This window comes from Cajanus cajan, chromosome 4, assembly GCF_000230855.2.
Source record: "Cajanus cajan strain Asha chromosome 4, NIPB_CcT2T_4, whole genome shotgun sequence".
Taxonomy (NCBI): Eukaryota; Viridiplantae; Streptophyta; class Magnoliopsida; order Fabales; family Fabaceae; genus Cajanus; species Cajanus cajan.
Window position 1 is genome coordinate 1,254,752 of NC_138520.1, and position 17,745 is coordinate 1,272,496.

Consider the following 17,745-nt stretch of genomic DNA (forward strand, 5'->3'; position numbering starts at 1 on the left):
AGGCGACTTAGTCGGAATTTTACCAAGAAACTCTAATTGAAGTTTTATAACTTGGTCGACATCTTGGCAATTTAAAACCACATAGTCGGAACTTTACCGAGGGACTTAATCAGATTAGTACCGGCAACTCCACTTGAAGTTTTTACAACTTGGTGAGTTTTTATAATTCAGCACGAAGTTTTTAATCGCCATGTAGGTGATCGCTTGATTCAAAATCGACATTTAGCTTGGAATTTTTATTTCCCTACTCGGTCTTAGAGAGATTATCTCAACTTAGAAGACCTTACATACGTTTATTACCTTTTTACTGGATATTAAGGCGAGACCTAATTCAAAAATCAAGTTTAAACAATGAATCTTTTGGTTTTTTGGAAAATAATGATCGGAAGTTTCCCGATTACTTATGATTTAAAATCCAATTTTAAACAATGAATCTTTATGTTTTTCTGAAATTGGAATCGGAATTTTCCCGATTAGTGATGATTCAATTCTTTTTCTCACTCGGTTTTCGGGCGACCACTCGTAATTCAAGTTCGGGTTTTAGAAAATTTTCAAGTTAATTCCAATCGGATTAGGAGCGACCACTTTTGATTTTACTTAGAAAGCTCGCAATTTTGACGAATATGCTTACAAAATGTTCATTTAACTTGGAAATTTTCTAATTCGGAATTTGACCGAGTACATCTGTTCATTTAACAGAAATTTTCTAGTTTGATTAGTGTAAAGTATCGGTCAATCTCCAACGCCTTCTCTCGGTTTACTGCCTAGGTGATTTAAAGAAGGAGATCGTTTTAGCCTTTTCGCCTCATAGGCTCAAGGCTGGAAGGCAAGTGTAACGTATCGGTCAATCTCCGACGCCCTCTCTCGGTTTACTGCCTGGGTGATTCAAAGAAGGGGATTGCTTTAGCCTTTTCGCCTCATAGGCTCAAGGCTGGAAGGCAAGTGTAACGTAGCAGTCATTCTCCGACTAACGGGTTTCGATCCCAGTCGGGGCACGATCCTACATCCTCCCTGGTGGTAAGCCGACTTGGCTCTCGGTCGGCTCTTTCTTGATTGGTCACTCGGTTAACGCCCGAGTGGAGGCTTGCCGCAAATTAGCTCGACCATAACCCGACTACCCCCTCGACCATAACCCGACTACCCCCTCGACCATAATCCGACTACCAACTCGGCCAAAATCCGATCTGACCCCTCTACATGGGTGCACTCGGTCAGAATCTGACTTGTGTGCTCCAACTCGGCCAAAATCCGATCTGACCCTCTCACATAGATACTGATCCGATATCAGGGACAAAATCTCATCTTTAATGACAAAATATTCTCTAGATTAGACGGTTGAAGAAATCCCTACATTCTCGGGGCCCAGGAGGCCCGTCAGCAAGAAACTATAAAGCCAAAAATCCTAGAGTTGAGAAGGCAGATTACACTTTTGAATGCTCTGGCTCTAAAGCATGATCTAGGAAAAAACCCTAGTCCACCCTTTGGCCGGAACAAAAATAAAATAATTTAAAAATTTTGATTAGTTATCAATATAAAAAATTTTACATTGACATGTATAAATGATTAACTCTATATTTATTATTATTATTTTCCTCTGAGTGGCTACATATATTATTTATCTTTACAGAATGGTGAATAGTGAGTGCATATTCTTTTCTACAATATTATAGGGTTGGAATCTGGTTGAACACAAAAAGGTAAGAAGCCGTAATCGAAAGAAGAAATTTAAGATTTAACAATTGGGCAGAGGTGAGACGTGTGGCTTAGGGGAGAGTATGGGTTTTAGAAGATAGAATGGAGAGTGGCATGGCATTGGCATCATTGCATGAACAATGAACATGGTCGATGCCAACAAAGGCACAAAAATATACTTATCTCTCTATTCAAGGTACCCTAAAGAGACGCTGCTCATTTATTTTTGCTTCTACTTTAATCCCCACTTTGGTTAACCAAAACCATATGACTCAGAATAAAAAGCACCTTAGCAAAAATATTGGAATTGGTTCTTGCCATTTGCTGCATGCACTCAAAGAATTTTATTCTACTTTAACATTCTGTAAATCCTAAAAGATTGATCCTAATTTGGGTAACTTCATATTCCAGGTACGTAATTAAATAAGGTTCGTGGTTGCACTTGCACCCCATACCTTTTTCCTTTTTTCTAATATCACGCGACTTCAACTTCACCATTCATTCTTTTATATCCAATGGAATATAACACCAATGAGACATAACCGCTTAATATAATTGATAATCAGTTTTAAGTCTCTATATATTTTTAATCTTAAAACTTATGGTATTTTCCGTTGTTAAATTTTTTTAGGAACATTTGATGAGACTAAAATAAGAGGTTCTATTCTAGTATCCTATGGAACAACCTTTACATATTCGGTTGTTCAAATTCTTATACATATATTGTTGTATATATATTTATGATTTACTTGATAATCTTAGTTAATTTATGTTTTTAATTGTGAATAATTGAGCTGTAAAATATGATGACCTAATTGATCGTTATAATAAGATTTTTTTTTCACTTTCTCAACATAAAAATAAAAATATAGAAAAGTGATAATGCAAATTTTTCATAAATAAACAATATTCTAAAATAATTTATTAAAACTCGTAATTATTTATTAGAAATAACCTTTTAATATGTGAAATAAATGTACATGTTAAATTCATAGTTACTTACTAAAATTTACTTCAATTTAATATATATTTTAAATAAATAAATATATATATATATATATATATATAAATATGTAGGTTATAGATATTTTAATTTAGCGTTACTATAGATCAATTCAGGACACGGAGATTAATTAAAATCCATCAATAAACCCTAAACCAATATAGATACGTTTTTTTTTTCTTTTATAATTTGTAACAGTCATGAGTCTCATGACCAACACTATTTAATATTCTTTTAAAGAAGAAAAATAATCTTACAAGTAACATGGACCTAGGCGATACTAATTCATAAACTACTATTAGCTTACCAAAAAAGTACCAACAAATTAGCTTGCTTCAAAGTTCGGAATTTGAAACCAATCATTACATTAAGCTTGGAACTTCCTCTAAATTCCTAAGTTAATTATTTATAATATTTCATTTGTTTTTTATTTATATATTTTGAAAGATAGTATAAAGAGTTAAGCATATTTTCAATTTATACAAATATAGTTAAATTTCATTAATTTTTTTTTATTTTAACCTTAATAAATTTTAAATATTTTGAAATCAATCCATATCACTATTTACTCATATTTTAGATTAAAAATATATTTTATTCTAATAAATAGATTAAAATATATAATTAATATCTTTATTTATATTAAAAGTAGAGATAAAGATATTATTCAATTATTTTTAACTAAAATTTTTCTTATAAAAATGAAGAGATTAAAAAATATAGGGAAGGAAATTATGACATTAATAATATATACTCTTAACTCTGAGATTATTAGTGTGCAATAACTTAGTGGTTGAGCTTGGCTAATGGCTACGGGATTTTGCCACACATACAAGGCAAAGAATCCATTTTACGTCATTATTTGGCCTTGCGCTATCATTCTTTTATTAAGACAAACATTAACAACACTTTTCAAACTATTTACAAAATTCACACGATTTAATGTGATATGCATTAATGCTTTGTTTGGTGTGGGGAAATAGAAAGGAATGAGAATACTCCATCCATTTTAAATTATTTCTTACAAAAAAAAATCCTAAAATATTTGTTATTTTAACTTTTCAAGACAATACTTTTCTCTGTTTCAAAACTTGTGTATTTTTAAGATTTTCAATATATTTTTATGTAATTATTTTCAATTTTTGTGTTGTGATGCATTGTTTTTAACCAAATAAAAATTAAATAAGATTAATTTAGTAAATTATCATTTTTTATAATTTTTTTTTCCCGTCTTCGTAAAACACTCATAGATATTTGAGAATTATTTAAAGACGGATGGAGTATGAAATAAAATATATAGAACATGTACGTGGTTTAATAGCTAAACAGGTTCCGGCCATTACACAATTTCATTAAACTTAATAGAATCAATCGCCAACATTTTGATTGGGAGTTGGGACTTTTGTGTCATGTCTTTCTCCAAAAAATTGGACTTATGTTATGATAAAATATTTGGGGATGGAACTTTATTGTTAAAAATGATTTATTTGCTGGAACAAATAAAAAAATTATCCAAGGCTGAGCGTGTAATTCGCATAGAAGCTATTAAACAGAGAGCACATGAAATTATGAAGCCAGTTTGCAAAAAGATAAGTACAATGAAACCATCAAATGTGTACGTCAGGGACCACGCAGAATCCAAGGAACAAACTAAAGACCAAGAATCTTAAGAAGCAATTTTATTAAGTAAGAGCAACACTTTGGTCCCCTACAGTGACGATTTAGAATCATCTCTTTCTATTACGTATTACCCACTCTGTTCAAGCAAAGCAAATGGGGGATGCCTTAGTTATTTTTAGAAACAGTTAAATTCTTTGTAAAAGGGTCTCCAATGCAAGAGAATCAGACTAATCAAGACTCGATACAAGATCGAATCAATATAATTTATTGTTGTACTATATCAATCTTAACAGTATCTATGATTAAATTGTAAAATAAAAGAATAACAAAAATTAAATTAAAATATATTTCACAATAATTAAAATCACTATTAGAAATATAATATCTTATTAAACTAAATGTTATCCATTGAATATTTTCTAATTATTAATATATATTTATTAAAAATTATACTTTTTAAAATACATAGCCTTTAAACCGTATCGAGAGTATAAGACGACTCAAAATATAATATAAATCCGTCTTTAAATTATAACAAGTCTGATTTTTAAAACTTGAACCCAAAAAAATCTTGAGTAAAGCTTGATTGAAGAAACAGCCAGATCTTACACACCCCAAACAGCTAAAACATCACTTTATAGGTCTTGGTTTTTCTTTGTTAAACTCTAGTATCTCATCCTACAAAATCCTTTAAAATCTATCAAACTTGCATTAAATTTTAAATTTTTAACTTACAAACTTTAAAAATTATTTCACTCTTTAATTCAGCATAAATCTTCAAATATTTGAATTAAAATATAAAAACAGAAGGTCTAAGTAGAAAAAAGTTTGGAAAAAGGACCAATATTATTTTATTTTAAAAACAGTGTTAATTGACTTTAAAAGTAATAAAGAACTAAAATCACACAAAATCTTAACTAAAAAAGGCTAAACTGATTTAACTACTTTAAAGTGAAAATGTTTCATTTTAAAGAATAAAATAAAATAATAACCATTGTTTAAAAATTAAAAACATATTATAATTAATTTTAAATTTTATTATACTTGTATTTATTTTAATCACAATTCTAAATTGTTGTTTTTTTAAATAACTATTGTAAATATACTTTATTCTTTAAAGTAAATAATCCCTTCATTATAATCCGTAATTAAACTATTCAAATGTTGCAGAATACATATAAATTAATCCTTTTATTTTTCGAGAACATCTAACTCATTTAAATCAATTTTGATTTTATTATGCATTAAGTTCTATGTACCAAAAAAAATTCCATTCGAACCCAATTTATTCCACTCTTATTCCATGTGCTAAACAAAAGGAAAAACCTAATAGCCTCAACTTTCTTTCGTTTTTATTAATCTAAAGCCACATCAGCTTGAGCAACTACTCAACTCTTGCATCAGTCAACTCCATGTAACACAGGCATACAAGTCCCCAAAAAGACAATAAAGCAAGATAGATAAACAAGATACTACAATGCACAAGTTCTACATACATGACCCTTATACAACGTTTCGCCATGAAATTGGAAAATACTGTACAGTAAGAGATGTTTCTCTGCCACTAATTAACCCTACAACTAAGTATGTAGAAAATCACAAGAAGACCCCTTCCTGCAATGTCCACTCTCATGATACTTGCAGACTCCTCTTTGTCCCCCAAAAGGAGGCCTCGAAGAACCTCCTCTGCCTCCACCGCCAAATGATGACTGTCTGTTGGGAAACCTGTCTCTACCATGCATACCACGATCGCCTTGGTTGGGAAACCTGTCTCCATTATGACCTTGCTCATTTCCCCACATGCCTGGATTCCCGGCCGGTGCGGCCCAACCAGGATTGGCACTACCAGGTGCTAACCCCTGACCAGGCCCGGCCCAACCTGCATTTGCATTTACATGGGAACGTCCTTGAGCCGGTCCAACCCAGCCAACTCCATTCACTGGAGGTAGCCCCTGACTAGGAGCAGCCCATCCTGGATTTGAATTTCCAGGTGGCGGCACCTGTGGAGGTATCCAGTTTACGTTCATATTGGGAGGAACAACCCCACTCCAATTCATATTCTGATTTCCTGGCATGCCTATGCCCCAAGGCATATTGGGTGGAGCTGCAGACGGAGCTGTAATGTTTAACTGACTACTTGAAGCTGGTGGTCTCCAAGGCTCAGGTGTAGTCATGCCCATAAATCCAGGTGTGGGTAAACTCCCAGTTGGATTTCCAGTACTAAATGCTGCAGTGTTCTGGACAGACGAAGGATCACCCCAGGGGCCATGGGAAGCTGGCTGGGCAGGCATAGTAGCAGGATTATTTGGTTCTATCCTTTGAGATAATGTACCTCCCCAGGCCTGTGATTCTGGCTTCGAAACCGCTGTGGAACCCCACCCTTGCCCTTGAGCTTCATGAGAGTTGTGGCCACTCATAACCTGATTCTGCATATTTGCACCTGCCATTTTCATGTCAACCACTGAAGCTAGAACAGGTGCCATTGCTGTTGCTTGAGGATGTAACTGATTAGAATCTGTAGAAGCTGAAATAATACTAGGTTGTGAATTTGAGCCTTTTTCAGCATTTTGTACGGCATGCTCTGGGTGCACTACCACAGAGGCCTGCAAACCTCCATGATTGCCTGGAAATGGATTTCCTATGAGAGACCCAGGCAACTGGACAGGTGTTGGTGACCATTTATTCTCAAAAGCCTGTCCCTTATTCCCACCAGGAGTAGTCTGGGGAGTAGGTGAAGGAAGATTTGTTGTTTCATTTCTAACACCAGCATCAGAACCCCAGCCATTTGCAGGGTTCTTGGGGACCTCAACTGCCAATGGAGAAGGTCTATTTGCTAAAGAATTCATATTATCTTTAGATCTCCAACTGACTCCTGTGGTTTGTCCCGGAGAACCCAGAGTACTATGTGAATTCCAAGATCCACTATTTTGATCAAATGTTTGTCTTTCTCCAACTTGACCTTCTATACCTTGTTGGACAGACTTCCTAGAGTGCGAGGATGGGTAATGTAAATCATGAACAGCTTGAGCCTTATCCACCATCGATGGTTCCTTAGAAAAATTCCCTGCTAAGGCATCTTTTAGAAGTATAGAATCATCTTGCTTCTCAGTGGTTTTCCAAATCCTCAAATCAGCAGGGAAGTATCCTGTGTTACTCCATTTGCGTAGCTGCACCATAGAAAATGGTCCCTGAACTTTTCCGGATGGATCCTGGTAATGCCACATCTTTTCGGTTTCATTAATTTTCAGAGCTGGAGGAGTTATTCCGGCAGAAGATGGTGCTGCAGAAGCTTCTAATACACCAGTAGAGAAAGGCTCGGATGTTACCAATGGTTGGGTAATTTTAGCACCACTTTCCAAGGAAAGCTTTTGCCTCTCCCAGCTATTAGATAGTTGGGATTCCCTATCTCTTCCCTGGAGCAATTGAGCATCATGAAGTACCTCATTAGCATTAGAAGCATTGTCACCTTTGATTGGAAATCCCTTATTAGATAAATTTCTGCTGAGTTCAGGATTCATATTAGAATAATTCCTCGTTCCACCCCAAGAATCAATTGGAATAGAACCACTTCTAGGAGAAACAATATCTCTCCCCCTCCTTCCAAAGGCAGTAGACCCTCTAGGTCTCATGTAATTTTCTGCAGGCAAAGAAATGAAATTATCACAAAATGTTAGAAAAAGAAGAAACATGGACAAATTGCACTTTTAGTCACTGTAATATCCGATTTACAGTTTTGTCCCCCCAATTTTTTAATTCCACAATTTTATAAAATTTGAAACTTTGGTCTAATTGTGAAATGTTCATTCATGCTAAAATTATAACATTGACTATGACCTAATAACTAATATTTAATAATACTTAGACTAAATTGCACTTTTGATTCTCTTTTTCATCGTTTTATATCATTTTACCACTTTAATGGAAAAAAAATGGGAACAAAAAGTGTAATTTAGCCTAAATATTATTAAACATTAATTGTCATGTCCATCTACTTAATGTCTAGTCATGGTTGACCTTATAATTTAAGGGTTCAATGGATGCAAATTCAATTGTTCAACTAAATTTGCAGATTTTACAAAATTAAGGGACTAAAACCCATAATTAAAAATTGGAACACTAATATCACGGATTAGATATTGTAAAGGGCTAAAAAGTGCAATTTAACAAAAAAAAAATGAGATTACAAGTTCAAACTGCATTAACACTACCTTGTCTTTTATCATCCATTTCATCTTCGTCTTCTTCAGACTCGTAACTTGGATCCATGTTTGGATCCACATGTATTTCTGGAATTTCCTCCAACCTCCGTTGTCGTTCTTCAGGGGTTTTCAAAAGCTGCAACTTCTCTACACATTCTCTGAGCGTGAGAAGGAGTGAAGGATCAACACAAAACAGGACTCGAAATTTTTTTGCTAATTTCAAATAATCACAAAAATTTGTGGGATAAAAAATAATGATAACCAGATTATAAACTATCAGGGGGCACCAAAACATTTTCCTATAGAAAAAAAAAATTAAGATTATTATCCATTTCAATGAAGTGGAGTTAGATAACATGAAAAGACAATGAAAATCCTTTAATATGTATAGAAACTGTTAAATAATCACTACACAGGACTCAAACATTGCCAGATATTAATTTCCAAAGCATTTTGTCCAACCACCTATTTATCTGAATATGATATGAACCCAGAGCACATTTAAAACTTCATATAGAATATATTAATCACCTTTATGTATTTGTTTATTTATTTTGGTCACAGTACATTAGAAAGTAAAGGCCCCCAAGCTGTACAAGGAAGCTAATAATTTATAATTCAGAGATTAACTTTACCATGACTAGAAACCTCGTAGATACAACAAAAAATAAAATAATAAATAAATAAGATCAAGGTAAAGGGATGAATTATTAGAAATTGACACACTACAGACATCGGACTAACACTATATTATTTGTTCAATAAGTGAACAACTTATAGGAAACGTATTTATAACATATTTGAGTAAGGGGTGTGTGCCAAACTCAACATCCTCATATTTCACATGTTAAAACCAGCATACAAATTTTTAAATTTTCATATATCTCATTCTCGATCACAAATATAAGTTCCCAAGTACTTAGGAAATCACAATGTACACTAACAGACACCTTTAAAAGATTTTCTTCATTCAAACAAGATTAAATTTTAAGAATTATCAATTCCAAATTATAAGGACCCAAGGAAAAAAACAAAAATGATAAAAGGGATCACCAAAAACAGACCACGGATTTCTATCTCCATGTCCTGATAATGTCATAGATGGATGTTATAAACAAGACTAAAAAGTGAACATTATATTGGAGGAAAACAAATCAAGCAATGACACAAGTCAAATTACATCAAGGAAATGAAAATTCAAAAGGCAGCAAAATACTGCCAGATATATCATATTTGAATTTTTCTTCAGAGAAAAAGGATATTCTTTTCTGCGTCCTTTCTCACTAGCTCTATCACGGAGGTGACTCAGCCGCACTATCTCTGTTTCTAGCCACTGAAGTAGGAAAAAAAAAATTCAATTAGATTACAAACACCAGAAAACATATTTTAAATTCACAGATAAAATGATATCTAAAAGACAATAAATCATTAGGAAATAGAATAAGGACTTAATGAAAATAAACCAAGAATTCAAATTGACAGTTTAAACTAATTGACAATCAGTAGACTGCCAAAGTAATCCTTTGTTGACTTCCAATTTGAATATGTTGGTCTTATTTAAAAGAATTAATATCATGAATAAGAGTTTCCTGAATGCCATTACTAGTCCCCGAAAGATTTAAGCTTGAGATGTTCTGAGAAATTTTAACCACAGAAAGAATATCATGTTCCTTTTCCTTCTCCTTCACGTGATCAATGCAAAGGTGCAAACTGAATGATGTAAACAGAGACACGATATGATAATTCTCGAGATAGTTGTTAAATAGGAGCAGAATCCCCATCAATGTAATTTCCAAAAACATATCTACTAAAACTTGACCAATGATAAAACATTTGTCAATTGAAGGTAATTTTCTTTAATGCATCAATAAAATCACAGTAACAAGGACAAACTGAGGAATTAGGAATTTTAGAAAGATGTGTGAACAACAAGAGCATGCTTCACAAGGGCCAATTAAAGGTACAGAAAAACAACTCACATCTTTTACTCTAACTGCCTGAAGCACCAATGCTTTGTCTTGAATGTCACCCTACAAGCACAAATTTGTGTCCTCAGTACAAAGCATAACATCTGATGGCCTAAAGTGAGTTTATTAAACATAAAATTACCACAGTTAGCCGATTTATGAGGCCACACTTTATGCTTTGGCGAAGACGCTTGCATTCATCCTAACAAAAAACAATCAATATCTTAAGGAAGGAAATACATTAATCTAAGCATCAGTTTAAATTGTAAAAATTATACATTCTGAGAAGATATAAAATACAGAAATAATTTATTCCCACCATCATATGGTTAAGAGTCAACTACCAAGTCAGTCATCCAAAGATTAGCGCATTACTATCACCTCACTAGTCATCTAAAGATTTTGGTCACCAAATTAGTCTCAAAAAATCTGAAACATCATCACATTTCTCCTTATGAAGGACTAAAACGATGACAAAAAAGGATGGGTTTAGTGTCCTTGCAGTCTATTTTTGACCAATTGAAGCAACCAGCAAGTATAGTTCGTTATCAAATGGAATATCACCCTTCATGCAATTAGGATGCACTAGAGTTTCAGATCTACAATAACCATTATAATCCCATGTTTTAAATTGGGTAAGATACTAGTTTTAAAATAAATTAATGTAAAAATCAACCGTAACTGGATATCATAAACAAAAAGGAGAGATAAAAATGCAGTCATTGAATCACCTCGGTGAACTCCTGATTTGAGATAATATCAATTGATACAATCTCTGTCTTGTTTAAATTTAAGATTTCTAGCAAAATATCTGTCATCCTTTTACCAACTTTATACGGCTCTGCTGCTTTGCATGTACCTGACCATGTAGATAATTAAAATCAAAACCCATAATCGAAGTTTATTTGTACATAACAATAGCATTAAAGTTGTTATCTAGATATTTACCTACAACCTGAACCAGCCTATACAAATCTTGCTTCTGACCACTACCAGAAATTCTTATTCTCACAAAAGAACCAACAACTTTATCATGAAACTTCTCTACATCTTCAAGTAGATCTTCCACCAAATTGCGTCTTAGATAAATTAAATTAATATTATGGTTATCAATGGCTGCATAATCATCAACATTAGTTTGAAGTCCTCTCTCATCACCCTTTTTACGATTTTTACGTCTCTTATCTTTGCCAGCTTTCATATATGAATTGGGATTGCCATCACCTTCCAAATGACTAATTTCAGTGTCAACAACACTTCCCTGCAGATCTTCAGCCTGAGAATCCTCTTTTAGAAAGAAATGGGATTCAAGAAGCTTTAACATTTCAAAATGCCCCACTCTTGGTTTACCAAACAGATTTTGAAGTCTTGCATCACAAATAATTTGACTTTTTCGGCGAGGATCTCGAAGCTTATTTCTTTTAATATACTCTAACAAAAGAGCCTGCACATCAAACTGTGACAAAACAGATTTGTCTCCATTTCTCATGTGCATAACAAACTCCAAAAGCTCTTTCGAAGCCCACTCAAAGCTGTCATCTCCAGATGGCCCATCAGCACCAACCATTGTCACTGCACTATTTGAATTTCCTTCTTTGGAGCGGGACTTTCCCCGTTTCTTGCCCTTTCTTCTTTTAGAACGGCTCAAATCTACATTCTCATAGGAGCTATCTGAATCTGATTCCTTATCATTACTGGCATCAAAAAGTTCATCTGGTGATTCCTCTTTAGAATGAAGCATATCAGATCCCTTCCAAGGGTTTTTAGCTTGAGTGATTTCATCAAATGTTAGAGATAGTTTCTCTTTTAGATCTATGTAGTAGTCCTTGAAGAGATACTCCCAGCTGTTTTTGTCATCAAAATCTATTTGTCCCTGCACCAAGCATGAAAAAATATTATTAGTAGCCAAAAAGAGGTGCCCCTGATTAATATCATTATAAGTTCATGCCCTCCACAATTTGTCTTTAAAATAGTCTATTTGTAAGGAATATGATGCTTGATAGTCATTGGTGTTTGTAGTAATTGTTGATGTGGAATAGTTTGATATGTAAAGAATATGATGCAGCATATTTGGATGTTAAAAACATAATGAAATTGAAAAACATTATAGTAATAATCAAGAATAAGAAGGAAGGGAAATAGCTATCACATCTTCATTATAATGTTTTTCAATACTGGTTTTTAATTCCTTTGGTTTTGTACTTTTGTTTTTCTGTCCACATTTCAGTAGCCTTTTTCTGCAATGACTGAAGGACAACCTTCCTCACATGAATCCAGGGCCGCTTCCAGTAGAACATCCCCAGGATACAAACACAACTGTTTGTAATTTTTGTGGGAAAATCACAAAGAGGAGAATAACTAGAGCCAAACAACACTTGAAGGGGGGAAAAGGGCAATTTGATCCTTGCCAAAAGCACCCAAAGGAAGTCAGTAAAGAACTTTGGGCATATCTAAATGACAAAAAAGAAGGAAGACAATGTTGATATTGCAAATATTAGAGAGATTTTTATTTGACTCCCATGAGATGTGATGAAAGTGAATATAATGAGTTTGAGGATTTCGTAACACCCAATAGTGTTGCCACTGCTGCAAGGAGAAAGATGTTCTAAAAGAAGGACCAATGTATCTATTTTGTAGGAAGCCAAAAGCTGCAATTAACAAGAAAAAGAAGGAGAAGTTGAGGCAGGCAAGCATAAATAGGCATGCGACAAAGAAGCAAATGCTAGGGTCTACGAATATATCACTCACTTTTGATACCAAGCTGGCCTACCATTCAACCTCGTTAAATTGACTAGCTTTCAAGAAATGATTGCAGTCATTGGGTCCAATTGACCACATTTTTCCATTCCTAACTATCATGATATTAGATTTCTACTCCTTAAAATAGGAGTTCAAATATGCTATAAAATTTGATGAAAGATCACAAGGGGCAATGAATTAAGCATGATCATTACACTATGTCAGATGCATGGACTAATCGGAAACAATGATGCTTCATTAAAGCAAGTACAAACACTGACTAAAGCATTGAACAAGGTGTCTAAAAGCCACTATAGCACATGAAATGCTCCAATTTTGGCCACTATTGCTGCCACGATAGCCTTTACAGAAAACCACTCCACCATTTGAACCTTGTAGCAGCCCAGGCCACTGTGACATCCCTATGGCACCACTATTGCACACTAAAGACTACTATGTTTGACTTTAATCCAACAAATTCACTTGTTTTCTCATGTTAACATGCAAGCCATGGAATGCTAAAAATTCTAATATGTAACCCAAGAGAAAAACAGGGTGAGAAGTTAGCAACAAATGAAGTAAATAATAATAATAATAAAAAACAATGGACCAATACCACTTTGAAACTACCTAAAGCACTGCAGATGGTTAAAGACTTTTCATTCCAAAACGCACATATCAGTATAATACAATAATTTTTAAATGACAAGTGGTAGGGAGGGATGTTGTACCACATTGTTTCCCTGCTCATTCTGTTCAATCAACATTACAGTTCTCATGCATGTCTCGCAAAAGCCTTTGTTTCCCCTGACACATAAGATAACCGCATCTTTGATGCAACCCTTGCACAAAGAAAACGTACATGTATAACACATATAGTGCGCATTCTTCTCACAGATGCTGCAAAGATGCCAACCTGGGATCATGAAGATCAAATATATGGAAAGTCAGATATGGTAAAGCAATGTATTGTGATGATTAAATTTTTGCAAGTTTGATACCTTGGCATCGAAAATAAATTCAATGATGCTCAGAACACAAGAAATAAAATCTAATTCCAATAACTGTTCCTGCTAAACAAGGCTATGCAAACAAGAGATAAAAAAAAAAAAAAAGAAGGGGGAAAAGCATGAACTTTCATCAAAGTGCATTGAAGTTTAACACAATTGCACTTCACAAATAAAGCGCAATAATTAGTGAAATTTTCCATACAACTGATTGTACATGTAGTGATTTAAAATCTTTTTAACTTGTTCGGCAAATATATATTAAAAAAAAAATAAACTTTGACACAGCAGCACTCCTCTTAAAAATTGACAACGATAATAGTAAATATCAATCACCTATCCAACAATCATTCACCAAGATATTAGAATACATGCCAAGGTGACATCATGCCGCTATTAAAATAATGCACACAGTGAAACACAATTATAAGGAAGTTGAGGCATTATGATTTACTGGTAATAAATTCTTCAAAGGTTAATATATTTTAAAACATAGTTCAGTTGAGGAGATTCATACCCAAGATATCCAGTTCCCGTACCCATTCACATGAATAAAGTAAGGTAATTTCATGAATTACATTCCCTTGATCAAGTCACAAGCTATCACACTGAGCAATGAGCAAGTTAATATGGATGTGTGGTCAAACAAGAAATGACTAGATACAAAATGATTACATACAAGGATATATTGGTATGACACTTATGAAGGAAAAGATGATACAAAATCGACGAAAGTGGTTTGGACAAGTGCAGAGGTCACTAGACTAGAGACCCCGATGGGGAGAGTAGATCACATGATTTTTAGCCCAGTAAAGATGTAGAGAGACCAATAAGAACACTGGAGGAAATTACTAGAAGAGATTACATGGTAAATAATATCCTTGAAGAATTGGTGTTTAACTGAGCCCACTAGCGTTGTGTAATCCATGTACCAGTCTCACCTAGTGGGATAAGACAATAGCAAACTAGAGCCAAAAATAAGTGTAGCAAATATGAGAATGCAAAAGTCAAAGAGTGGACATACAAGAAAAGAAAAGATTGTGCTCAAATGTATGCATTAGACATTCCAATGCAAAAAGTGAATCAAATGGAAGATACTCACGCTAAAACAGGTAGAGGAAAACATTAAAAAATTGATTTTTGAAGCCTATATCATGGTAGTGCAACTAATGCACACGAAAAAAGCAGCTATTCTAGCCACTATTTGAATCCTATAGCAGCACAAGGCTGCTCCATTCCACTAATCCCGCGCTACTGACTACTATGTTGTGGACACCATAAAAACCTTGATGTTGCAGCCAAAGTTGCAGTCACGGACATTTTATAAAACCTTGACTTTAATTAATACACACTATCACTTTATTCATTAATCTGATGTGGCAATAAATTAGATTCCTATTGGGTGTATTGGGTGTTTGTGAAAATGTTTAAACTCGTCTTAAATACTTAGAAGCGTATTCACATCCAATAAGTCGTTGGTCCAATTGGTATCTGACTTGGTCCCCTTAACCAAGATTTCATGTTCAAGTTTCATATTTGGAAAAAAAACGTGGTTGGGAGGAAAGCCTCCATTAAAGATGACTAGTCAGATTTTTCAATGGAAATTAGTCATTGGAGAAGCTAGTAGATACTTCGTATCAATAAAATGGTTACCAAGCACAAGCAAAAGAAACATACTCACAACTTCCAAATCATAAGCATTACCTACATGTCAAGGATAAATATTCAAATTGGAACTGCAGTATTTAACTTAAAGAGTTCAAAGATTCACAAAGCTACTGCCTACAACACAGACATTGGCAAATCAAAGCAAACATTGAACTGACAAACCCTAATAAAAGCAATTTAACCGAGACATGCAGCATAAGGTACGAAACATACCGCAATTCCACTTTCCCTTGGCCCGAAAGAATGCCTCGTCACGATTAACGCAGGAAGGATGGTAAGCCTTGGGGCATCCCCTGTGTTCAACACCAAAGAAAAGGCAATGAATTTCCCCCTAAAAGCAATAGATACGATTCGAAAAGTAAATGCATGCAATTTGAGTTTCACCTGCGGTCACAGAGCACAAGGTCACCCCCGTCGAAGCAAATGAAACAAACGTCCTCTTCCATCTTTTTCCTGGATGCAACTCTCCCTGTAGCCTTAGCATTCTTCCCAGCGCCACGCTTCCTCTTCCCGCCACTCGCACTCTTCTCCTCCTTCTCCTCTGCGTCTTCTCCAATTGCCATTCCAGCATCACCATCAGCATCTTCTTCTTCACCTTGTTGCTGTTCTTCTTCCTCCTCTTCCTCTCCTTGTTGCTGTTCTTCTTCTTCTTCCTCCTCTTCCCCATGTCGGTGTTCTTCTTCTTCCTCCTCCTCTCCTTGTTGGTGTTCTTCCTCTTCTCCCTCCTCCTCTTCCATCAAAGCATCTTCATTCACCTTTTCCTCCCCAATTTCGTCCTCTTCCGCATGAATTGTGAAATTCGCTTCCTCTTCCACGTTCCCCGCCTCCAAAGCCACGTCATCCGCATCGGTTCCGTCATTCCCCTTCTCCTCAATCATGTCGTCAGCCGGTACGGCGGCCACCGTCTCCGTCATTGAATCGGTTTCAAGCGTGGTCGCGGTAGCCACTTCAGCGACAAGCGCGGGGGCTGGGCTAAAGTCCCCTGAGGCGAGGGGTAGAGGGTCTCCGGCGGCGGCGTAGGGGAGGTCGGCGAGACATTGTGCATCGGAGTGTTGGTGAAGCGGTGGAGCTTGGTCGTCCTCGACGTCCATGGAGAATAGGGATTGCGAAATCCCTAGGAAGGAAAATTGAAATGTCGAATTTAGGAGAAATTAATAAAACGAAAGGAAGAGAGGGGAATTGTGTGTGGGGTATTATAAAAGAAGGTAACGGAATGGGAATGGGACGGAGGAGGGGTGCGAATGCGAAGTGGCTCCTGTGTTGTGTTCTGTGTCGTGTGTTGCCGCAAAAGACCAAATTATCCTTCCCTGTTAGTCAGAATCACCGTGTAGGCATGTAATGTTGATGTTGCGTTGTGCCCTAGCATTAGCAAATAGCAATACCATTCACCTCACACCTCCATCTTCGGCCCGATATAACGTGGCCTGGGCTTCCTCTTTACGCACCACACTACCTTATCTTTGGATCGCTCCTACACAATCAAACACAATCATTATTTTAATCATTTATAAAACAATAAAACATATATTTCTTTCCATGATGGACGGAGCAGACTAGAGTGTAATTTTTTATATGTTATTCACTTTTATCTATTATTCAAAAAATATATATATGAATGAAAATTCATGTGGCCTAATTATTGAGGGAAAAGATAATATAAAAGAAAATTATATAGAAGATAGAAGATTAACAAGAAGATAAAAGGAAAGAAATAAAGCATGGAAGGAGAAAATAAACCAGATCAATGGTTTTTTTAAGGCAATTTTTATTAGGTCAAAATAGTAATTTTATAATTTCAAATTTTCATCTTGTGCATACCAAATGGGAGGGGAAGAAAAGGAACAAGGGTG

The 17,745-nt window shown here is 35.0% G+C and overlaps 1 protein-coding gene across 1 annotated transcript; it reads right to left on the reverse strand.

The window, feature by feature from the left end:
- Window positions 1-5,757: 5,757 nt before the first annotated feature.
- LOC109801927 (zinc finger CCCH domain-containing protein 19) lies at window positions 5,758-17,312 on the reverse strand. The gene is made up of 10 exons (XM_020363099.3): window positions 16,280-17,312; window positions 16,109-16,188; window positions 13,952-14,136; window positions 11,430-12,354; window positions 11,213-11,340; window positions 10,624-10,683; window positions 10,494-10,544; window positions 9,777-9,847; window positions 8,524-8,678; window positions 5,758-7,952 (listed from the first exon to the last, which is right to left on the reverse strand). The coding sequence occupies exons 1-10, from the start codon at window positions 16,984-16,986 to the stop codon at window positions 5,896-5,898; spliced, it is 4,419 nt and encodes a 1,472-aa protein (XP_020218688.1). The 5' UTR covers window positions 16,987-17,312; the 3' UTR covers window positions 5,758-5,895.
- Between the last annotated feature and the right edge of the window lie 433 nt (window positions 17,313-17,745).